General features: G+C 48.2%; 9 protein-coding genes across 9 annotated transcripts; 3 read left to right on the forward strand and 6 right to left on the reverse strand.

Annotated features, from left to right (window-relative positions):
- Window positions 1-18: 18 nt before the first annotated feature.
- ECI1_1 (3,2-trans-enoyl-CoA isomerase) lies at window positions 19-936 on the reverse strand (the record flags this gene model as incomplete). The annotated part of the gene is made up of 3 exons (XM_031148148.1): window positions 19-643; window positions 701-716; window positions 768-936. 3 exons carry the CDS (start codon window positions 934-936, stop codon window positions 19-21), a joined length of 810 nt encoding a protein of 269 aa, XP_031005858.1.
- A 527-nt stretch (window positions 937-1463) lies between these two features.
- PET100 (Protein PET100, mitochondrial) lies at window positions 1464-1793 on the forward strand (the record flags this gene model as incomplete). The annotated part of the gene is made up of 2 exons (XM_031148149.1): window positions 1464-1493; window positions 1566-1793. The coding sequence occupies 2 exons, from the start codon at window positions 1464-1466 to the stop codon at window positions 1791-1793; spliced, it is 258 nt and encodes an 85-aa protein (XP_031005857.1).
- A 225-nt stretch (window positions 1794-2018) lies between these two features.
- Window positions 2019-3013, reverse strand: LHYA1_G003176 (putative transcriptional regulatory protein; the record flags this gene model as incomplete). The annotated part of the gene is made up of 3 exons (XM_031148150.1): window positions 2019-2629; window positions 2695-2757; window positions 2809-3013. The coding sequence occupies 3 exons, from the start codon at window positions 3011-3013 to the stop codon at window positions 2019-2021; spliced, it is 879 nt and encodes a 292-aa protein (XP_031005860.1).
- Window positions 3014-3204: 191 nt separating this feature from the next.
- sip1 (Pof6 interactor protein) lies at window positions 3205-9413 on the forward strand (the record flags this gene model as incomplete). Its single annotated transcript, XM_031148151.1, has 2 exons — window positions 3205-8883; window positions 8937-9413. The coding sequence occupies 2 exons, from the start codon at window positions 3205-3207 to the stop codon at window positions 9411-9413; spliced, it is 6156 nt and encodes a 2051-aa protein (XP_031005859.1).
- A 508-nt stretch (window positions 9414-9921) lies between these two features.
- LHYA1_G003178 (Zinc-type alcohol dehydrogenase-like protein) lies at window positions 9922-10986 on the reverse strand (the record flags this gene model as incomplete). The annotated part of the gene is made up of 1 exon (XM_031148152.1): window positions 9922-10986. The coding sequence occupies one exon, from the start codon at window positions 10984-10986 to the stop codon at window positions 9922-9924; it is 1065 nt and encodes a 354-aa protein (XP_031005856.1).
- Window positions 10987-11551: 565 nt separating this feature from the next.
- Window positions 11552-15954, reverse strand: trs120 (Transport protein particle subunit; the record flags this gene model as incomplete). The annotated part of the gene is made up of 2 exons (XM_031148153.1): window positions 11552-15738; window positions 15792-15954. The coding sequence occupies 2 exons, from the start codon at window positions 15952-15954 to the stop codon at window positions 11552-11554; spliced, it is 4350 nt and encodes a 1449-aa protein (XP_031005855.1).
- Window positions 15955-16904: 950 nt separating this feature from the next.
- On the reverse strand, window positions 16905-18178 carry RDH8 (Retinol dehydrogenase; the record flags this gene model as incomplete). Its single annotated transcript, XM_031148154.1, has 3 exons — window positions 16905-17686; window positions 17895-18065; window positions 18115-18178. 3 exons carry the CDS (start codon window positions 18176-18178, stop codon window positions 16905-16907), a joined length of 1017 nt encoding a protein of 338 aa, XP_031005901.1.
- Window positions 18179-18744: 566 nt separating this feature from the next.
- SER1 (Phosphoserine aminotransferase) lies at window positions 18745-20140 on the forward strand (the record flags this gene model as incomplete). Its single annotated transcript, XM_031148155.1, has 3 exons — window positions 18745-19667; window positions 19715-19907; window positions 19958-20140. The coding sequence occupies 3 exons, from the start codon at window positions 18745-18747 to the stop codon at window positions 20138-20140; spliced, it is 1299 nt and encodes a 432-aa protein (XP_031005902.1).
- A 530-nt stretch (window positions 20141-20670) lies between these two features.
- Window positions 20671-23195, reverse strand: qutD_3 (Quinate permease; the record flags this gene model as incomplete). The annotated part of the gene is made up of 17 exons (XM_031148156.1): window positions 20671-20812; window positions 20880-21288; window positions 21348-21447; window positions 21502-21553; window positions 21617-21738; window positions 21793-21816; window positions 21868-21910; window positions 21959-22131; window positions 22187-22215; window positions 22272-22341; window positions 22394-22466; window positions 22519-22589; window positions 22640-22716; window positions 22767-22922; window positions 22979-23038; window positions 23088-23107; window positions 23152-23195. 17 exons carry the CDS (start codon window positions 23193-23195, stop codon window positions 20671-20673), a joined length of 1665 nt encoding a protein of 554 aa, XP_031005903.1.
- Between the last annotated feature and the right edge of the window lie 517 nt (window positions 23196-23712).

The following is a 23712-nucleotide window of genomic DNA, read 5'->3' on the forward strand; positions in this document are numbered from 1 at the left end:
CAACCAAAACTAAATTCTTCACAGCTTATGTTTTTTCTCGCCACTCCCGATCTTCCTGAACTCCTCCTGTGGAATTCCCGACTTAAACCTCCCTAGTCCCGCAAAGAGCTCCGCCACATTCTGATTATCAAGCATATCCCTCTCGGGTTTCCGAATCAACTTCTTGATCTCAATCAAACTACTCCCAATCAGATGCTCCCCAAGTCTATCATTAACCTCTTGCAACACCAAGCCCAAAAACTTCTCATCCTCGCCTTTCCCACACTCAAAAATCCTATTCACAAACCCCACCTGCAGCAATTCTTCAGAGGTGATTTTCTTGCTCATAAGCAGTGCTTCATTTGCTTTTGAGATTCCTAGACGCTGGACAAAGGCCCTGGATGCACCTCCCTCGGCTACAAGACCGAGGCTGGCGAAGGGCGTTAGGAGGAAGGTGTGCGGGACGCAGTAGATGAAGTCCGAGAATGCGATGAGGGCGGCCGATAGGCCAATGGCGGGGCCGTTGAGGGCGGAGACTAGGATTTTGGGGTGTGTGTAGAAGGCGTGGGTTATGTTGAGGTTGTTGGATACGAAAGTTCGGAGCCAGTATTTGGCGACATCTTCGTTTTCTGGTGTTGAGCCGATGGCTGAAACGTTTGCTCCTCTGCAACAGTAACTGTTAGTAGTGTTTGATTATAGGTAGAGTGTTCCTTGAGCTTACGCGGAGAAAAATCGACCTGTTGTGCGTTGTTAAAACAGTTGAGTTGAAGTAGATGGATTTGATATACCTTTTCCAGTCAAAACAGTAATAAAGACCTCATCATGCTCAGAGATTTCCCTTAGATATGTTGCAATTTGGTAATATTCATCTTGAGTCAAAGCATTGAGCTGCTTTTGGTTGTCTATTGTGATTATGGCAATTCTGCCTTTGTATTCGACGCTTATTACTCCGGGCATTGTGATCATGGACTTTAAAAGAAGAGAGGAACTTTACAGAGGTACAGCGGCTCGAGCGGTTGAGTATTGTTAAAATTCTAAATTTGTATTTTGACCCTCTATTCTTAATTGGGAACTCCTATAAATACAGCCCCTGTAAGTACAGCCTCGATAGTCTTGAAGCTCTGTACGCACTACGGTACGAAGTAAGAGCTTTAGAGGACGCGACTAAACCCCTGTTGTTGTTTTTTCGAATTGTAACAATACTTAACCGCTGTACCTCCGTAATAAAGTTCGTATTATTTTACTAGGCTTTGGGTTCGTACGAATGTATGTTCATGAATAATTTCTTACTAACACCATGCCTGGGAAACTGGTAGGGGTCGACTCTAGCGTCTTGGCAGGCACGTGAAGGCTATCGTATGATTTAGCGGCGAGCTTCACTTTTGATATCGAACCTCGTCCGCCTCAAGGCTTTGAAGCACAACAATTGGACCCAATTCCCTCAAATATAAACCAAGCCATTCTCCATCTGCGCTGCGGTAAATATGGGCGGCCCCAATCTAGAAGTCTTCAAGGTATTCCTCCATCCACCCCCCCTCTTCTCCCTCATCTTCGCCCCTCCATATCATTTCTAACGATCTTTCCAGTTCGGCATGTATATCATGTTCCCGATAGCAACAATGTACTACTATGGCACGAATCTCGATAAGCGCTTCTCTGTGCCTGATTTCTGGCCCAAGCCGGAGCAAACCAATCGCATCCCGTTCGAGAAGGAAGAGATACATTCTGAGCTGGAGAGGCTGAAGCAGCGGAGATTGTATTTGAGGGAGAAGAGGTTGCAGAATGAGGGGAAGAATGAGGGGCAGGATTCATGAGTGTTGGGTGGAGATATGTATGAGACGGGTTATGAAGGCACACGCATCTACCTAGGTTGAAGAACAACACGAGGAAGGAATATCACAGCATTGAAGGCGTTGGGGGAAGACATTACTGGCGCAGGATTCGAATTAGAAGCATTCTCTGCTCGTGAATTGAGATGGAAGGGGAGACGCCTTCTGCTCTGTTGTACAAATACAATATATGTACATCGACAACGTCATCTATGCGTCTAGTCTACTTTGTAAATCCTCCCAAACTTCATCACTCAAACTTCCCTGCGCAACATTGGAATACAAGCCCTGGACGCTCGGTTGGTCCCTCACAAGATCTATGAATTCCGCAAGAGTCTTCGCCCTACCCATATCCTCCATCGGGACTTTCGTATCTTCGTTCGCATGCCAAATAATATCCGAACTCTCCACCTTCAGATTCAAACTTTTCTGCAGAGCTTCCGCAGTAGCAGAAGTCTTATTCGGTTCCGTCCAGACTACAATACCTCCATCCTCATCAGCCTCAACATCTTCGGCACCAGCTTCAATGGCATCATCCAGCACCTCATCCACCCCCAGGTTCCGCTCGTCCTTCTCAAATGCTACCCTTCCTTTCTTCTGGAACAGGTAATTCGTAGGCGTCACTGTCCCCCCATTTTTAGTTACTAGTAATCTCAACTCTGACAATGTACGCTTGGCGTTGTCTGTTTCGGCTTCGATAATTAGAGCTATTGTCGGTGGCATGATCACTTCCAGCGTAAGGTTTTGGAGCGCTGCTCCTGTAGTTGAACGGCCTTGGCCGCGCGCAATTGCGTTGTCCATATTTGCTTTTGGCCATCCAGCTAGCATGTGTAAGCCTTTTGTAGCACAATCTTTTGGGTGGAAGGGGTTATACGCCGTCAAGTACCTTTCTTCGCAGTTACCAACAGCATCGCAAGTCTGGGGTTTGAATTTGGGTCCGCGCCACCACCTAAGTTTTGTCAGGGACTTGAGTCTCGTAACCCTTTTGGGAGATCATTACACTTTGATGCCATGGCTATTTCTCTGGAGAAAAGTGAGTTCTTTGCACTCCTCTTTGCATCTGCCGTGCCTTTGTCATGCTTAATCTTGGACCACCGGTTATGGCCTGATTGCACAATTGACGATGTAGAAAATCGAAGGCATTCTGAACAGATGAAATCCCCTCTGCGGGAAAAAGAACGAAGCCCTCTAGAGAATACAGCCATCGTCTTGGGAAAATACTGTAAGGGAGATACCGGTAGTAAGAAGCATGGTTTTTGGAGTCAGCCCAGCAAAATAAATTTACCCGAAGTTTCACCACCTACGTACTGCTGTCCGTACTCGATGCGAAGCCTCAGTTACTTCCCAATCAGATTACAACATTCACGTTTCTCAAACCTCCTATAACGACGTGTCAATGTCCTCGACAAACCTCCCCAGCTCTTCAAATGGGGCGTCAACACCTCGAGCAGAGCTCCCCTCCACTCCTGAGCTCGACATCAAGAAACTACAGTCCCTCCCTTCAGAACAACAAGACCTATACCTCCTTACATTCGTCTCGACCCTCACGAAACATGTCGAAGGACTCGACCCTGACGACTGCACAGCGCAGCAGCTATACCTTAAGAAAGAGGTTATGCAAATCCTAAACCTCGCCGCCCCGCCTCCAACGAGAGTAATACGAAATAATCTGGGGAAATGTCTTGCGCATATACTCGGGAAAGGAGATAGGAAACTGCTCTTTGAGACAATCAATGATATGATTGCTATCATCAGCGGAGGAAAGTCAAAGTCGGATGGGGATATGAGGACTAAACATGCGGCTGTGTACTGCTTGGGAGATGTCTTTGCGGCAGCAGGGGATAGTGCCATTGGGTTACACCCTTTAGCATGTTCTGCGCTCTTGAAACTCTTGAAGGCGGCGCAGAATAATGCAGGGCTACGAGCAGCGGTTTTCAAAGCCCTAGGCAAGATCGCGAAGATGATAGAAGGCAGTATGGACGAACAAGTGGCCAGAGATGTCTGGAAACAGGCACGGAACTATGCGTCAAGCGACAAATCTGCTCTAGTCCAGATGGCAGCTTGTCGGTGTCTGAAATCGTTTTCGAAGCACACGCCATATTTCGATAATTCGAGCGATTTTGACAATCTGAAATCGACGATTTGGAAGACTATTGACTCGACAAGTCCTTTAGTTCGACAGGCTGCTGGGGAATGTCTCGCTGAGGCTTTGGTTAAGGCACATTCGGAAGCTCCAGTGCAGGATAATGATATCCCGAAGATCAAGAAGCCAAAACGATCGAATACTAAACGTCTGTCTATGGCTCCGGGAGGGGCTTTAGCAGGGGATGATGAGGATGTTCCTCAGAGATCAGAAAGCCCCGGTCCAAAGAAGAGTCAAATTCTCAGCTTTTCGCTTGCAGAAATTTTGAAGCAGCTATCCACTTTCTATGTGAAAAGCTCGACCAGTAGCAGGTCGAGAGCTGGCCTGGCCGTCTGTTATACAAGAATCTTCAAGAGTCTAAGTGAGAGAACGGTCGAGACGATGTACATGAAAATTGTGGATCACCTGACGATAGATGTATTGAGCCATCCAAATATCACCAACAACCGATATCGACTCCTGAGTACGCGGAGATTTGTCCAAATCATTCTCGAAGACGTTATTGGAAGAACTATTTTGGGTGAGGCGGGCCAGGTGGATGCTGCGAAATCTTTGATCAACGATGTGCTGAAGAACTATCCCCAAGTCATCAAGGAACAAGCAGAGCCGTCGAAGCATGCACTTATTGCAGTCTTAAGTGCTTTAGCATCTCTGATGAAAATCCTGGGATCGGCTTCAAATGCTTTCTCAGATGCTTGTAGGGATGGTTTGTTACAGGTTCTTCAACACCCGAGCTATACTGTTCAGATATACACGTCTTACTGCTTGCGCACGTTTGCTCTAGCGTGTCCCCAACAGCTTTTATCTTGTCTCACGATTTGCATGAATAGTGTTAATCGAGAGCTCAGTCTCTTGACCACGGCGCGGAATTCTCCACGAAGATGTATTGGTTATGCGAATGGTTTATCAGCCATACTCAGCACTGCTCCCGTACAGCCTTTGTATGGATCGGTAGATGTTAACAGTCGAGTTCTATCACTTGCCACTGGACTGCTCAAATCCAGCAGCAAGTCAGAATTGAGGATATCAAGTACTCAAATTCAAGTTGCGTGGATCTTGATCGGGGGTCTCATGTCACTGGGACCCAATTTTGTCAAAATCCATCTCTCGCAGCTTCTACTTCTGTGGAAGAATGCACTTCCAAAACCATTGGCAAAGGACAACACTTCCCAGCGGAGCTATCTAGAGTCCTCGTTCCTCACCCATGTGAGAGAATGTGCTCTCGGTTCTATTTTAGCTTTTCTGCAGTTCAACAGCAGGTTATTAACAATCGATGTCTCGAAGCGAATAGCTGCAATGCTCCAAAACACAACAGCATTCCTCAAAAGTCTTCCATCGAAGAAGACGATTGACGATGCATCTCAACGTCTTAGCCCATCTCTACAATTACAGGATCTGGACCTCATGACTCAAAGGAGAGTGCTTCAGTGTTACACAAAGTTGGTAAACCTCAGTCCTGCTGGCGGGAGTGAAGCATTACTTCAGTCGAATCTACTTACGCTAGCCGTCTCTTTCTTCGCAGACCCTGAAAATTACACTCCCAGCTCGTTAAGCACGTCAATTGCGAATTCCGCTGGCACATTTGAGACTGTTTGGGATGTTGGAGACAATTGCGGATTCGGGGTCACGGGTTTAGTCCGTGGCTTCAAAGTCAAAAAACTCCCCGGTCAGCATGAGAACGACCATCCTGACGATTGGATGGAGGAACACGGGTCCGACTCTGCCATCTCCAGAGTTCTGCTCTCTCCTATCTGCAGCTCGCTTGAACACGACTCTTTAGCATTATACTTAGGAAATCTAGGGGGCCCGGATACGCTCCCAGATCCACCCGCAACCGAAGTTGTCAATGTTGCTATTCAACTGTTTGCAATTGCATTCCCTCTCACCCCTTCAAAGATACAAGAGAGTATACTCGAACAGATTGCTACTTTCATGACAGCAGGGTCGCTGCAACGAGACCAGGGGCGGAAAGCTGCGATGAATGTCAATATTGCAACAGCGCTCTTCTCTACGCTACAAGTAGCTGTGAAGGAGACACAGTCACCTTCTGGCGATCTTTCCAATCCCGCTGTAGAGAAGCTGATGCAGGAAATGATCCGGACTTTTGTTATTCATCATGACCAATATGTCCGGACAATTGGGTACGAGGCACTGTCTAGATTGTGCAACAGCTCTGGAAACGCATACACAAATCAAGAAGTCAAATATCTGATCGATACAATTGTGGGCAATCGTGAGCCGAGTGCAAGAGCTGGATGTGCAATGGCCTTAGGGTGCATACATTCTCAAGTCGGCGGCATGGCAGCTGGTTTTCATCTGAAAACAATTGTCGGTGTTCTGATGTCTCTATGCCAAGATCCACACCCGACAGTTCATTTCTGGGCTCTAGAAGCCTTGACCCGAGTTGCCGATTCTGCTGGCTTGACCTTCTCTGGTTTTGTGTCGAGCACATTAGGCATGATTTGTCAGCTCTATGTTGCAGACACGCACAACGAGGATATATCGTCCGGTCCGACCTCGAATCTGGAATTAGAGCTACCAACGACAGCTGTCATTGCAAGATGCGCTGACTCGATGGTCAATGTTCTCGGTCCCGACCTTCAAGACATGACTAAGGCTCGCGACTTGATCTTGACTCTCGTTAGCCAATTCCAAGCTGAAGTTGACCCTGCTGTCTTAGCCGGGAGCCTGAGATGTTTAGAGCACCTTTCTCTATATGCGCCTGGGCACATGCATTTCAAAGACTACGTTGTGATGCTACAGAAAGATCTAAACTCTGAGTATCCTGAGCTGAGAGACATTGCAATTGATGGGCTTTATAACCTGATGAAGCGGAATTCGGAAGACGTTGTCAAAGCAGCAGAAAGTGGATTCGAAGACCAGCTTTGGTTGGCTTTGGACTCCGATCCTACCCACGAGGGTATCAGAAATGTCATCAGGAACTGGCTGCAACAATCATGTCTCACCGAGACTGCGCGATGGTTGCAAAGATGCCAAACCGTGCTGACTATGACAAGAGCCAAAGCTGAAGAGACTACTGCTGCATCTACAAAAGTCAGCACAATGCCAGACCTTCAAGACGAAGAAGTGGCAGGTTTTGCTGCAGCTTCAGGAGCAGCTAAGGATGATGGTATCGCAGCAGGGCCAGGCCAAGAGCCGCTGAGATGGCAAGTTCGGACGTTCGCAATGAGCTGTCTCGGAGAAATGTTTGCACTCATCAGCAAAGATACGCCACCCGATGGCACTACGCCGGCGGAGATGGAGTTGCAGAAAAAGGTTGCTGATGTCATTCGAATGGCATTCTCTGCTTCTACTTCCAATGTGGTTGAGTTGAGAGTATGGGGTCTAAAGATCATCGATTCCGTCTTGAAGATGTTTGGCAAGACTCCCGATCCTGATTTCGCTGAAGCGCCTCTGCTCGAGCAGTACCAAGCCCAGATCAGTTCCGCTCTTACGCCAGCTTTTGCGGCCGACTCTTCTCCAGAACTGGCTTCCGAAGCTGTCAATGTATGCGCAGCATTCATCGCAACAGGTATTGTCACTGATGTTGACCGAATGGGTCGAATTCTGAAGACTTTGGTCACAGCCCTCGAGAACTTTTCCACCGAGTCCGAGTTTGCATCCATTGGAGATCTTAAAGGTCTCAGCTCGAACGCCCAGGTTATGGTGAAAATGGCTGTTTTTTCTGCATGGGCAGAACTTCAAGTCGCAAGCACGGAGCAGCATTACTTGATTGATGTCCTGAAACCCTATATTGGAACGCTAACTCCTCTGTGGCTTGCGTCTCTGAGAGAATTTGCTCGTCTGAGATTCGAGCCAGATATTTCCATGAGTCTTGGTCCTCCATCTCTTTCGGGTAGTTTAGATAGCATCTATTCGGCGCTGAATCGCGAGACGCTGTTGAGATTCTATCAAGATTCTTGGTTGAAGCTAGTCGATGCAATCGCCAGTCTTATCGAGCAGGACAGCGAGTTTGTGTTTGATGCGCTAGATGGCAAGGAGACAGAATCTCTGACCACGAATGGTCATTCTAAGGGCAACGATATTAATTATCGTGATGAGCCTGTGGCTTTCTTCTTCGTCCTGTTTGGTATTGCATTTGAAGCACTTGTCGCTAAACCTGGAAGCGATGCACTTGCATCGAAAGGACAGACTTTGGCGATACTCCAGGCCCTGAAGAAGATCCTGCACCCAAGCGTTTCTGGGCATGCAATCTATAGGGAGGCTATTTTCTCGGAGACCATGGACTTATTAGACCGCCTGGTTCTTACTGAGGGTCTGGATGTGCAAGGTGTCATTGTGCAAATTGCTCGAGGATTGTGTATCTCTCATCCATCTGCAACGAAAGCTGATGCCACCGAAGACGGAGACTTGTCGGAAGACATCGAACAGTTATTCGAGTTGACTCGAATTATTGTTCTGGTTTTGGCGGGCTTACTTCCCAATTTAATCGAGCCCAAACAGCCTGCGCGACATCAGATGACGGATGAAGCTGTCATTCTCGTGCGCTTATCCCTAAATGCCTTGGTTGACGCAGCGGAGGTATTCCCTTCAATTATAAAGACCGATTTACATGCTTGCATCATCCATATATTCGCCACCATCCTGGGCACAGCAAGCTGTCAAGCTGTGGTGGTTCCTCAGTCACTCCCCATCCTCAAGCGTTTCATCACAAGCATCTCAGGGTCACGCAAAATCCAGAGAGAAGAACAGGAGATAAACCTCACTCAAATACAAGGCTGTCTAAAACGCTTCCTATCCATCTACCTTAACGGCCAAAAACGAGAAAGCGAAGCCTCACTTCCATGCGTCAAGAACACTCTTCTCGCATCAACACTCCTCCTTACCAGCGGAAAGAATTACATCTCCGCTTCTGAGCCCCTCGTCACTCGCTTCCTAGACGAAGTTCTTGACTGCCTCAGCGACCGCATGGTACGTTAGCTCCCCTTACCTCGTTTCTTTCAATACTAACACACACGTGACAGACCGCCAAAGTAGCAGCAAACTGCATTCGTACCCTCCTCTTGCAATCTCCCAAAACACCAGCCGACCAATCCATTACACGATACCTCCTACCGCGCCTAATATCCTTCAGCACATCCACAACTGAAGATCCCGAGAACGCCCGCGCGCTCGTATCACACGCTCTCACGGCCTTCGTCTCCACTCTCTCCCCATCGCAAAAGCCTGTAGCGATGTCAGTCATTATGCCGATGTTACTGCAGCGCGCAAGTACAGAGGGTGAAGGTGTGTATCAGGAAACGAGTGCGAGATTGCTGGAGTTGGCTGGAAGTGATCAGGCGGGATTCAGGGGCGTGGTTAGTGGGTTGAGTGAGGGCCAGAAGGGGTTTATGGAAGGTGTTATTATGAAAGGACGGAAGGCGCAGGCGGTTAGGCCGGGTAGTGAGGATGCGGGGGGAAGGGAGCCGAGTATTGCGTTGAGGATGGATTTTGGTAATTGAGATGGAATATGTAAGAGGGAGAAAGGAATATACCCGTAGAGCACTAGAGCATGATTAATGAAGATTTTATCTAATTATTGGCATGTGAGATGTGAGACGCTTCATTCTTGCGAATCGCTCTTTCTAGCGTGCCGGCAAAAACTAGACCAGAGTATACCATGAAGAGGCCGAGGAACCACCAGCCGCTGTATCACTCAATCCAAGTAATGGTGCGTTTTGGGACCGGGTGCCAAAGTAGTGAGGTAGGTATGAGGTTAAACGCGGCTCGCTTAATTTCAGGGGAGAGTGCAACCTCGTGCTAGACAAAGAAAAGCGGCACCAATTTTAGTTGGTAGTCAGAATCGTTTCGAGGATCCGTGTTGGATTTGCGTTGGATGAGCAGGATAGAGAAAAGGATTCCCTGAGAGAAAGTATAGCAATGCGTTTGTGCAGATCCACTTTCAGGAACTGATACAGTCAGATAGATTTATCTTAGAAATCCATCTAGGACCGCCCATTAATAGGCATGTCAAGCGACTTTAATAACAACTTTACCAAAGTGTCCACCTTTAAAAAGATAAATCAGCGCCTCTTTCGAATCCTCAAACGCAAAGACCCTATCCACCACAGGTATAATTTGCTTCTCCTCATAAAAAGCAAGCATCTCCTCGAACCGCTCCTTCGGCCCATTCAGAATCCCCTTCAGTGTAACATTCCTCATCAATGCCAGAACATTTGTATTCAGCCGATCCCCCGGCGCGTCTTCCTTGCCAGACAGATACCCAATACAATCAATCAAGCCCCCAAACGCCACACAGTTAAACGACCTCCTCAACGTCTGAGCGCCCCCGTTTTCAAAAATGATATCCACGCCCTCACCACCCGTCATCTTAAGCACCTCATCGTCCCAATTCTCCACGCTGCGATAATTAATTGTCTTATCCGCCCCCAACTCCCTCGCCATGCGCAGCTTCTCATCCGAAGAAGAAGTCATAATCACCTCCGCACCACTCGCCTTCGCAATGCCCAGCCCCGCAACAGCCACCCCGCCCGTCCCTTGAATCAACACCGTCTCGCCTTTCCCACCGGCCTGGCCCAGCGGCCTCATGCCATTAATAGCCATCCAAGCCGTAACGCCCGCAATCGGCAGGGTGCACGCCTGCTCATCGGTCAAATACGCCGGTTTCCTCACCAATGCATAGTCGGGGAAAACTCTATACTCGGCCAACACGCCCGGTAGCGGGACGCCGAGGCCGCTTTTCATGTGCGGCGCTTTGATCTGTCCCATCAGGTGCGTTTGATTGAAGATGCTGAGGACGCTGTCGCCGGGGCTCCAGAGCGCCGAGTGCGAGGTTATGATGGTGCCGCACATGTCTGAGCAGGGGATTATGGAGGGGGGAGGGCCGCCGGTGGTAAGGTGGTGGTTGTAAAGGCCCATGATTACTTCTGTGTCGCGGTAGTTGAGGGCGATGGTGTTTATTTTGACGAGGACTTCTGAGGGGCCCGGGGTGGGGAGGGGGGCAATGGTGAGAGTGAGGTTTGAGAGGCCGTCTTGGGAGGTGGTCCATTGTTTGATTTGAGGGGGGAGGGACATTTTGAGGAAGTAGGAGTTGTGAATATATTGGAATGTGGTTTGGAGTGGTAAAAGTTGAGATCCCAATTAAGAGAAGACAGAGAAAAGGAATGAATGAATGGAATGGAATGATATATAAACGAAACGGAGAGAGAGATAGAAGCTCAAATCGAAACTACCTAGTACGTAAGTATAGATCAAAGAATCAGATACTACGATATATCGTGAGTATCGGCGTTCCGTCGGGGCCCGCAATGATAAGAGAGGCTTAGCACGTTAGAAGTGGGGGCGGTTGACTAATATATTTGTCATGTCCCCTTTTATTTGCCCTATCCTTTCCCCCTTTCCCCCTTTCCACCTCGCTTAATATTTCTCTTACTTCTCCAAAGACTAATAGATACAGTCCCGACCTAACCACAAGATCAAATTTGCTTACAGCAAGCCAATTTAGCGAGTATCTTCAAAAATGGTACGATGGCCTCTGCTAGACAAGTTTTGGTATCATTCATACATGTCGACCGGTATCCGCATCCGCTATGCAAAAGAACCGACCTCCTATGCTTTACCTACTTTTACATTACACTAATCATTCATTATCATCATCGTCACTACTATCTTCGTCCCTAACCACGACTAAGCACGGCTCCCGAGAATGCCACATTCTTCGCTCCTTGGCTCCTAACAGAGCATCCATCATCGCCCTCGTATTGGCTCGCGGTCGTGTGACACTACCTTTCCCCTCTTCGAGGGGAAGTTCTTTGAGTCGCGCTTCTTCGACCGAAGCGCTGATTTCAAACTCGCCTCTGCAGAGAGCTGTCATACCGATGCCAATCTCCACTGATTCTTTGCCGGCTATTTCGGGCAAAGCTTGTTGTAGAATGCCGTTCCAAATGAGCTTCCGAGAGAGGTCAAGGGATATGTTGTGAGCTTGGTTTCGCAATGATGGTTGGACGCGAAGCATGGGGAAGATTGGCGTTGTTGTCCTATTGCTAATGCGAACTTTGAATTCAGCGAAACTGTTGGTGAAGACTTCATGTCTTGGTTTCTGAGAAGTAGCGCCGTTGACCATGAGCTCGATACCAATCTCCTCGATCTTGACAGCCTCGATCATCCGTTGACTCAACCTGATTCCTCGCAGTTCAATCTCCCCATTTCGAGATGGCCCCGACTTGGTGTGCCACGTCCCATGGAGCATTTTGAGTATCTGTTCTCGGTACCAAAATGCTTCTCGACTGCTTCGTTCCGACTCAGCGGATACGGGACCGGCACTGACGACAAATTGACGTTGTCGAGAGGGATCAAGAGCCGGAATTCCCGCGTGGGGGTCATCGAGGAATATTCGCGGAATAGGAAACATGATCCTCGACGTATTACCAGGTAATATCTCCTCATCAATCATACCTTCATCAGAAACTTCAAGATGAACATGTAGATGGGACGGCCAGGCGTTCCGAAGATCGAGCAATAGAAGACAGTAGTCCTCTGGGGTAATATCTTTCTTGGTATCCTTGCTTCTCTGCATGTCCGTCCAAATTGATCTCGGAATGGTACCAGTGAGTGGGAGAATGTCCATCCTCGCAAGTTCTACGCTGGCATTGACGGTTATTGTAAGGGGCAGGCTCACTTGTCTCGTGTGAAAATCATCCTGTACTTCGGTAGGAGGAACACCTAGGTAAGCGTAATCGACTTGAACCATAGCGCTGGTCAGCCCTGGCTTCCCAAGGATTTCCATTTCGAACGTAGATGTGCTGCTTGGTTCGATATGCGGCTTTTCGCCCGCCTTGGGTATCCATCGCAAGGCTTGTTTTCGCGCAAATATAAGCTCATACTCATACAACTCTGCTGGTGAAGCATCGCGGTTGCTTATAGCAGTCTGTAGAGGGGCTTGAGTCGAGTCTTTGAACGTGAACAGCAGCAGATCCACAGGTGTGTCTTTTGAAAGATTCTCCAGTGTGACTGAAAACCTCTGGCGTTCACCTTCTAATACCATGACAGCAGATTGAGAGAGAGTATTGGACTTGACAATCACGACGGGTTGCCTTTCGATAACGTTCAATCCTATGGATGTTGTCTTTGGAGGAGTCATTGAGGGCGAGATTGTTGATCGGGAATCGGTACTAGTCGGTCGGTCTTTCGGCTTGAAAATGGCAGCAACCCCAATAGTTTTGACTTTGACGGCGCTTTGAGGTGACCAGGGATCTTCAAAGATAGGAAAGCGTCTTTCTCGGCATCCTCGAACTCTTACTATGCATCCTGTGATTTTCAAATGCCCCGCACCTTTGGGAGTCCCTGAAACCGACAGAATCTGTGTCCGATACGGCCCAATTACTGTCTTCTGAACTGAGGATGCAAAGATGACCCCTTCAGATTCCAATTTCATGCTCTCAATCTCTACATCAAACTCGTAGGGGTTTTGCAAAGTGACTCGAAAAATTGCGCCCTCGCCAGCCACAAGTAAGCGATCCACTGCAGTAGTATCGGGGGCGCGTAAAAATGGGTTGTAGATAAAGGGATTGACCCCTCGTGATGAAGCGACCGCTGTTGTGCCAGGAAGCTCATCTTTCTTGTGGGGGATTGGCGTTCTGGCGACCGGCAAAGCTTCAAGCTCTACACCTCGGACTAAAAATTCGTCCCAGTACTCAGCTGCGATATTCTTGACGCCCAGGCTCCTCGCCGCGCCAAGGGTTCTTGTTATGTTGGTAGCGAGTCGGACTTGTTCTTCTCGAGTCATTGATGGAGACGCATCATCACTGCGAGGACCTGGAGCAACGCCGCTGCCAGCTGTTCTCAAGAGATCAGCTGTGAACCTCAAGACGCCGTGGAAATCAGGCAACGCCTCCGAAAAATTAATACAAGAACGAAGAACATCCATCTTGAGGCCCTGGCCCCCAAAAGCGCGAAGTGTGGCGTTCTTTACAATTCTTGCTATTGCAGCTTCATTCGAATCGTCATGCAACTCTGTCTCTCCAAAATTGTCAACTGATGAAACAACGCCATATGTTTGGCCCAGTAGCCCGAGGAAGCTATCCACTCCATTTTCAACGTCTCCTTCACCAAGATCAAGCGCTCCTGCACCGTGTGTACTTCCGTTGATAGAATTAAGAGCAGCTAAACCAGCTGCGGGATGTACACCCATTTCGGCAGCCCCTTTGATTCTCGCCTGGACAAGACCAGGTATCAGAACTTTGACCAGCTCGCGCATCACCATGGCCTTCTTTCTATAGTACCCCAGCAAGCCCAAAGTTGACGCTATTCCACTCAATACGATTGTGCGATCAACAACGGATAATAAATACTCCGGTAATTCTTTCGAGGGAAAAGCTCGAAATAAGGTCGCTACGATTTCCGTCCTCGTTGGGCGAATGCTTACGCGAGGCGAGACAACGTTCGGTCGCTTTTTGAATGGAGTACTAACAACCAGAAGCTGCAAAACGTCATCATCCAATTCCCCTCCTGCTAAGTGGATGACAGAAAGCAATTTCGAGAATCGTACAACCGACTCCGAGAAAGGGAACTGAGGTAATGCCTCCCCGGTATTGTTCGCTGCTCTAGCATAAAGATTCAGAATCCTGTCCAATAGCTCTGGCAGTAGTACTACAAGATTTTGTAAAGACACAAGTCGATTGCTTGCAGGAGATTTAGGTTCACCAGAGCTTGACGCCTGGAGTGCTTTTTCTGTGATATAACAGATTTGAGGTATTTGAAAATCGAGGCCGGTCCAGGCAAGCATAAGCATACTTACGAGGATATAATCGAGGGATTTAGCATGCCATAAGTGGTCGAGATTGTATTTTGCTATGGCGCCAGCTTCGGTGAGCTCCCGCAGCGCATCCCCCCATCGCCCAGCCTGAAGGTAAAGCGAACCAACCACAACGCCAATGCGCCCTTTGCCAATATTCCTGGACCTCTCGCTGATACTGCCAGGTCCAAACCCCTGAACAGAAACCCGATCGCGGCTGATATCTCGGACGGGTTCCGTACTAGTCAACCGTGAGGATATTGGCCTTTGTGAAGGCGTCGAATCTGACTTATTACGACCAACAATTTGGTCAAATGATGTAGGCAGATCAGTCTGGGCGCCATTCTGAGGTGTAGTTGGCCGACCAGATGAGGAAGAGGTGTTGGAATCTGTCGAGCGAAGGACTGGCATAGACATTCGAACATGGTTGCGATCATGGCTGTCTCCAGGAGAATCGGAGCGTGAGTTTTGAGCAGCTGAGGATATATGCGAATTCCGCCGCGAAAGCAAATCTGCTTGTCTAGTCTCGTTGTGTTGTCGACTACCTTGTGACTGACTCGGCGATTCAATCGTATTCAGAGCCTGGAGGGACTTGGCTAATGTAGTCATCTCTGCTAACAGCAAAGATGAGATATCACACATGATAGTTTTCAGCGTTGTAATCGTACATTGTGCAGGTGGAGGCACCGCCACCAGTCCCTCGGGTAATGGACCAGCAGAGGTTGGATGAACGTAATCAAATAGCAATAGTTGGTGTACCAGCCCTTTCGGATACCTGTCTCTAACATCCTCCAAATCTTGATATAACTCCCGCAAGTTGTGTTCCGGCCGAGGCGGTCCACTTCCATTGAGACTCCTCCTAGGATTTCGATATGCTACGTGGTCCAACTCTGCGCCATCTCCAATGGCAATGAAAACCAATGGTTCGCGATATAGTTCGAATGGGGACAGAGCGACATGGGAGGATGGAGGGTAAAATGTCGTAAGATCGTATACAATCATGCCAGTGGGGAAGGCCAGGGGTGAGAACATATCTGGGAGGTATCAGCCAGGTCAAAGGGGGGGTTTATACTGAGCTAGCCCTTACTCCTATGTGGTCGTCCATCTGGACTAATATCCCCCAGGCGCACAACATTTTCAGGCTGTAACCTCTCGACGAAGTTTAGGAATCTTGCGCGCTTGATCTGGCCAATTGGCAAAAGTACCACTCGTACTCTGGCAGGAGCAACGGGCGATAGCTGGTCCAGCATTCTGACAACATTTGGGATGCGCCTGGCTGTGAAAAGGGACTGAAGGGAGGGCGGATGGTGAGTGTTGCGGCGGGCCTTATCGTATTCTGGATGAGGACATATTGTCTCGAATCAAATGTAGATGGGCCAGAGAACAGCGATGGGAAGGCTTCTATTACAGACTGGAGTTTTGGTTTGTCTTGTGCTCAAAAGTGAAGCTGCATGCACCTTGTGGTGTTGTATTCTGCCGATCTAGGCGGTGTGGACTTTCTGCCAGTGCGGATGAACTTACGAGTATTACCGACGCCGAATCTCGTCTCGCAAAGACAACAACAACATCAACACGGAGGAGATCTTTGTTTCGATGTCTATAGAATGATCAAGTAATAAATTTTGAGATCTTTACCTTTGCGGGGTGGAAGGGGGGTTGAAAGGTGGAATATGAAGTGTCCTCATTATGAGGTAGCGAGGGGGTTGGAGTATGTTTTTGTGGGGGAGGATGGTAAAGCGGTTGAGACGGGTGAGGGAGGGGATGTGTCAGTGGCTGTTTTGGAGAGTTATTTGGGTGATTAAGGGTTTGATCCGTTTCAGAAGAGGATATTTGGGATACCATCTTGATGAGCTTGGATATCTAGAAGTTTCTAGGAGATAGGTACTAAGAGGTGACTGCTTTCAATAGGCGAGAAATAGATGTAGAGATGCTAATGGAGAAAGAGAGAGGTGGGAGGTGGAGAATGGATGTGAGGAGGTGGAGGCGAAAAGGCTATAGCTAGGATGGGGATGAGGAATTGTGATCATGAGAGCAGCTATGAGCATTTAGTCACTTCGCTGTGATTGGGGTGTTTCTAGACCTAGGTTTGGTGTACGGATAATATATAATAACTAGACGTTCCCTCCAGACACAAGCCTTGTCAGATTACGCCATTTGGTGTAGGATATGGATATAGATATAGATATAGATACTCCACTTCTTAAAATAAATTTTCTACACCACTGGAAGGGCCCGCGGTATTTCCAGACACACTACCACTTGCACTTTCTTCCCCCCTATTCCCACCACTCAGCGCAGCTCTCCGAACATCACTTTTAAAAATATCCACCGAGCAACTGACTTCCACAAAATCCTCCAACTCCTCACTAACAGTCTTCAACTTCTCCTTCACACTCGCCACGCCCTCAAACCCTACAATATGCCTCGCAGGTGGATTCTCATGCCCCCCTATAGCCGTAAGAGCATGCACCGTCTCCATAACCAACCTATCTCTAGCCTCACTCGGCAACTTGGGATACCTTGACACAATATCCGTCTTATTCTCGCGACTACTAATCTTGGTCTCCGGATTAGTATTAACCACATTCGTCAGGATATCTCGCAGGCCCGGCGCCGGATTATTACCACTCTCGTATTGCGGTAGCTGGGGCGCGAAGATAATCTTGTTGGTCAGAACGGGGATCTCTTTATTTGGTTGCACGATGGTGAGCTTGATGTTGAAAGGCGCGATTTCGTAGGCTAGGGAATCGCAGTAGCCTTCCAGTGCCCAGATCGAGGCGCAGTACATGGGCATCCCCGGTGTGCCGATGTGGCCACTGATGCCGGTGAGGATCATGATGTGGCCGTTGTGGCGGTCGCGGAGGCGGGGGAGCGTGGCTTTGATGAAGTTTACTTGGCTGAAGAAGATGGTTTCGAATTGGTCGCGCACGAGGTTCTGGGTGTAGGTGTTGGTGGATAACTCTTCGACCGTGCCAACGACGGCTTATTTATTTTGTTAGAGAAAGAATGAAAAGGGGAACTGAAGAAGGAAAATCACCTTCTGATGTACAACATAGTAGAATATCTATGCGACCGAAAACCTCAACTGCTTCGGCTATCGCTGCTCCGCATTGTCCCATGATTCTTCCATCACATCTTATGCCTCTTATCCTGTCCTTCCATCCTTCTCTATCTTTTCGTCCGCTCTTACACTCGTTTATCAATTCCCTAAACTCGGCACTTCGATCATCGTCTTCGATTTCGGCTGGTGGGAGCCCCGCAGCAACGTAATCGCCATGAGCAAGCAGGTGTTTGATCAACCGTACGGCTAATGGTGATAGTGCACTTGTGAGGAACCACACCCGGGGAGAATTATGCGTAGCTATACATATTATCAGCAAGCTTCATTACCATTGCCGGAGAATACATACGGAATGACACAGTGGGGATTTGAACCTTGGAGGGACCAGCCTCTGACATCTTCCGTTCGGCCATCTCTGTTTCTCACTCCTCAAGTCCTACTTCAGTTGCAACAATATATAGAATTCCCAGCATCCTCGACGCATGAAAAATAAGAAATTAGAGAGAGGAGCTACGAGGCTGAAGAGTGAGGTTGGTGAAGCTCGGCAGTTGTGTAGAATGCGAGGCTGACAAGGACCCATGTTTTTTGGGGGCGCTAAACAGCCCACCTTAGCTTGGGAATGAAAATCCGGGGAAGACAAGCTTTGTTGACTCATTCATCGTGGAACTTCTTCTGAATTGGATTTTGACGACTTCGTACACAAGAACGGGAACAGACGAATAGAATAATCAACCAAAAGGTATGTAGTGTAGACGTGAAGTATAGCTTCATCTCTGCTCACCCTCATGCAATCAACATCCCACCAAGCCCTCCGCAATCGGAGAGAGCATGCAAGTTGACAACAGAGGTTTGCAACGGACCCAGCACTCAAGCTTCTTTTCCATTCCAAGGTTGCTCTAACTGACACTTTATATTATAGACGTTTCTAAGTACAAGATAACACGAGTTTCCTCCCCAAGAATCGCATCCGAGGACCAAGATGCCCAGCCGTGAGGACATCACATATTTTGGCGCTGGCCCAGCCCTGCTGCCAACAGATGTCTTGAATACAGCAGCAGCAGCATTGGTAGACTACAATGGGACAGGACTGGGCCTAGCGGAGCATTCTCATCGTTCAGAACTGGCAACCGGCATCGTCAACAAAGCAAAGGCCGACCTTGCGACATACCTCGACGTGCCCGATGACTACGAAATCCTGTTTATGCAAGCTGGGGGAAGTGGAGAGTTCTCTGCCACAGTTTACAACTTAGTCGGGGTCTGGGTGGAACGGAGGAAGCAAAAGATATTGAAGGAGTTAGGCATCAAGACCGAGAAAGATATTCCCGAAGACGAGCTGGTGAAGCAATTACAAAAAGCTGTGGACGAGGAATTGAAGATTGACTATTTAGTCACTGGATCCTGGTCACTGAAGGCTAGTCAAGAGGCAACTCGACTGGTCGGTGCAGAACATGTGAACATCGTGGCGGATGCGAGGAAGGTCAATGATGGGAAGTTTGGAAAAATACCAGAGGAAAGTTCATGGAAGCTCTCCAAGAACCCGGCGATGGTTTACTATTGTGACAACGAGACAGTGGATGGCGTCGAATTTCCTGGATTCCCAGAGCTTCTGAAGCCAAACGGAGAAGAGGGAGAGCCGATTGTGGTTGCAGATATGTCCTCAAATATCCTCTCGAGACGGATACTAGTGAAGAACTTCTCCGTCATTTTCTTTGGTGCACAGAAAAATCTGGGAAGCACTGGTATCACAGTGGTCATCATCAAAAAGAACCTCCTGCCTCCAGTTGTGGCAACACCATCCCCGACACTGTTACGAAAACTTGGCTTGCCAATTGGTCCTATTGTACTCTCATATGAGACAATTGCCAAGAACAACAGTCTTTACAACACCCTCAGCATATTCGAGTAAGGTCAACTCACACGAACTTTCCAAATCTACTAATATCTTGCAGTGTCTTCATCGCTGGCCAAGTTCTCCAGAAATCACTCAAAAGCTTCCCCGATAAAGTCGACGGCCAACAAGCTGTCGCAGAAAAGAAAGCCAAACTTATCTACGCTGCGCTCGATGCTCACCCCGAATCATATAAAGTGGTACCCGACAAGAGCGCTCGCTCAAGGATGAACATCTGCTTCCGAGTGACACACGTATGTTTTCAGACCCCAACTCCAACAACTCATGCTAACGACCCAAATAGCTCGCAAACATCGACGATGCGGAGAAGTTGTTCTTGAAAGGCGCTGTGGAGAAGGGCCTCACAGGGCTCAAGGGCCACAGAAGCGTTGGGGGCATCCGAGCCAGCAACTATAACTCAATACCCCTCTCGGGCGCAGAGAAGTTGGCTGAGTATATTAACGAGTTCACAAAGACCCACAGGTAATCTCCTGGCAGCGTCACAATCAATGGGAGGTTTATTTTCGGATGGGTGGGGCATTTAAATAAAAGTTATTTTGGTCAAAGGTTCAACCAACTGGCTGGCTCCTTTCTTCCTTCAACATGCGGAGTCAGGATTCTCTTGATTTGCTGGAACTTTTCAACCTGAACGCCGGCTTAGATACACGACTCTTAATTTATCATATTCCCCAGTCCTCACAGCTCAGCATCCTGTTTCAGAGTTGATTCTCGAGCATTTGTCCATTCTCTCCGAAAAGTGTCCAGCATGTGACTTCCCTGGCTACACCATTCCAAGACTGAATCGATTCTTTACGCTAGACAAAGCTCTCTGGACGTGGACTGTGAAGTCCTAATTCCCTTGCGTATCACATATAATTTCTTTGAACAAACCTCCAGTTCTTCAATACGGCGTTCCGCCTCCTCGTCATCTCGTGTATAAAAGCCCGGTACCGCCTTTTCGGGACCGCCTTTTTTGAATCTAATACATTGACGAGTGAGAGATATCTTCCGTCGGTCTTAGATTGAGGGACTATCAGTAGCATGAGCTGCAGGGGCTGTAGCAGTGCTCTCGTGAATCTCCATTGGCTTATGGTGTGCTTCTTTATCTTCATGAATCATCTTCCCCACGAGCTCAGTGACACCAAAGAGATCATCCATCCTACCATCCCAATCAGCACAAAAGACGCAGACAGAACAAGTGGCACAACGAGGAAGGGATAACCTACTTCTCCAAACTCAATCCTTTAGTCTCCGGAATCAAAAACCACACAAAAAAGAACATGGCGAAGCAAAAACTCCCAAAAACAAAATACGTCCCATAGCCATTCGCCCCGACATCAGTAAGCATATGCGGCACGGCCTGCGCAACGACGAAATTAAAGAGCCACTGCGTCGCAGCCGCAAGCGCTACATTCATAGCTCTCAGACGAGCGGTCGGGATCTCCGAGACGATGATCCAGCAGCAGGGACCCCAGCCGAATTGGAAGAAGCCGGCGAAGAGGAAGATGCAGGTTAGGGCGAAGTAGCCAACGGGCGGGATGGGGTGGCCTTTTATGGGCGGGTCGAAACGGATGTAGAAGCCGATTACGAACATGGCGCTGCCTTGGGCTATGGAGGTCCAGAGGAGGGAGCGACCTGGTTGGTTGGTGGTTGGGTTAGTTAGGGAGGGTGGAAAGGGAGGGGAAGGGACGTACGGCGTCCGAGGGAGTCGGCGGCGAGTAGGAGGAATGCTGCGCAGGCTACCATTTTGACGATGCCGTAGATGCCTGTGGCAAAGAGTCCTTGTTGGGCTGCCTGGTTGAGATATTAGAAGACACATTTCGGAACCGGAGGGGAAGGGGTTCTTACTGGAATACCCAGGTTGAGGAAAATTAGGGGAGCATAGTAGTTGATAGCGTTGCTGTTCAATTGTATCAATTTCAAGCGCTCTGGTATATTACCATGGTCAAAATGTAACACTTACGTTCCGGTCATCTGCTGACAGATCATGAGTCCGATCGAAGTGAGAGCTCTGTTTCTGTTTCCCTTGATCAACCACATCTCTTTCTGAAGGTCGATGAAAGTAGCTCCCCCAATCAAAAGTCGCTATCTATAGGTTAGATACTTAAAACACATTAGAGTCTCAGCAAGTCTACGAACCTCGTTCTCCAGTTGCTCTCTCATCTATAAAGAGGTCAGCAAAAATGGCACACCTCAAACTTCCAGGGATCTTACTTCTTCCAATTCCATGTGGATGTATTCATGGTCTACGGGCAAGCTTGGAAGATCAGCATTTATTTTAAGTTACTTGAGCTTGGTTGCGTACTTCCTGAGTCTCGTCAAGACTGTTGTAGCCTTGTCCCAATTGTCTTGTCTGGCCAACCATCTTGGCGATTCGTTACAGAGGACGAGACCGAAGAAAAGCGCGAGAGCGGGAAGAGCTTGAAGTGCCAGTGGAACCTGCCATTGAGCGTTCCCTTTGAGATTCCCCAAGGTTCCCTAGATAGGCCATTAGATTAGTTTGAGGGTTTTCTCAATGTTCTTTGGAACGTACATAGTTAGTCCAGAAACTCAGCATAGTGCCTGTCTCGTTGATTAGGCAAATTTCAAGAGGTACATATATTGTCTTAGATACTAACCCGTTGCAATGAATAGCTGATAAAGACCGGTCAATCCGCCACGAATTGCGCGAGGCGCGTTTTCAGAAACCTGTATTCGTTTAATGAGTTGAAAAATATGGGCCATCCAGAAAGGTGCTTACGTAGAGAGGCGTGAGCATGCTAGCAGCTCCAACACCCAATCCTGCTACGAGACGGCCGACATAGAGTGCAGCACTGTTTTCGATGAGCTATATGTGCAGAAGTTCCAAAAAATATTGTGACTTACACATGCCCGTCTGAAGAACATTGAACTATTATACCTAGGATTGTAACCATTGATGCAATCAACAACGCGGGCTAAATCTCTCAGTATTGTATATTGGCTTGACAGTCTGCATTGGCCATACCTTTCGACCCCACCTATCTGCAATGTAATATGCAATCAAGGATCCAAAGAAACATCCTCCTTGGAGTGTACTAACGACTGTCCATTGATCAGAAGCATCCTAGACGAAGATTTCGCAAAATACTCACTGTTGCTCTGCAAGTTTGCTCTGTCCTTAGCACTCAACTTTGCAATACCATAAGCTCTGTACCCGATTAGTTCATTGCCCATCGACATATGTCTCGGCACCGTAACGCACTTCATGAAAGACGGCATAACAAGGATTCCTCCAATTGAGCCAATATCTTTCGGATGCCAGAATGTCAGAACGTGGTGCCCAACTGTGAGGACCACGACTCACCCCAGCCAAACAGCATTCCTCCAAAACATGCACTGGCAGACAAGAAAAAGACCTTCCATCCTTTCTCCTCGTCAGTTTATATTCTTTCAGCCGAGTCGGTCGAGTATACCATAGATCTGGGGAGGATCCCTTGGAAAGTCAGCATACTATCTTCCAATTGAAAACTTACTCACTGCTTCATTGCCTCATTTTTGACAACTTTCTGTAATAAACCCATAGTGTGGAGTTTCACAATCCCGCTCAGGGTTCAATAATATCAACCAGAAGCTGTGTAGTGCGTAATATCTATTTTGTGAGCTTGAAGCTGGAATGTGAAAGGGTTCCCTCCAGGAGAATAGTGAGGGGTAGGAGAATTAGAAGCACTCAAGTACCAGTACCTAGTTCAGAGGGCAGCAAGAGCTCTTTTCAAGTACATGCTTACGCTACATCTGGAGCACCCCGACCTCAACGGCTAATGGGCACCCCGCATATTTACCCCGCCAATGAACCTCCGGGTAAAATGCATTACCGTAAGACGAGGAGAACAAAATCATGGGTATATGCGCTAGTTTACAAGTAAGCACAAAAGAGGAGTGATTGGACCCCGCAATCTGAAGAAGTATGATCGCCGGTCAGCTCGTCAGCTCGTCTGGCCTAAAACTAGACAGTGACTTCCCTTATCGAGCCAAGAAGTTCGATGGAACGTGACACGCAATTGTAGGGAGGAGCTCCATATGTTGGAGTCTGATTGATGG

This window comes from Lachnellula hyalina, assembly GCF_007821495.1.
Source record: "Lachnellula hyalina strain CBS 185.66 chromosome Unknown contig00055, whole genome shotgun sequence".
Lineage (NCBI taxonomy): Eukaryota > Fungi > Ascomycota > Leotiomycetes > Helotiales > Lachnaceae > Lachnellula > Lachnellula hyalina.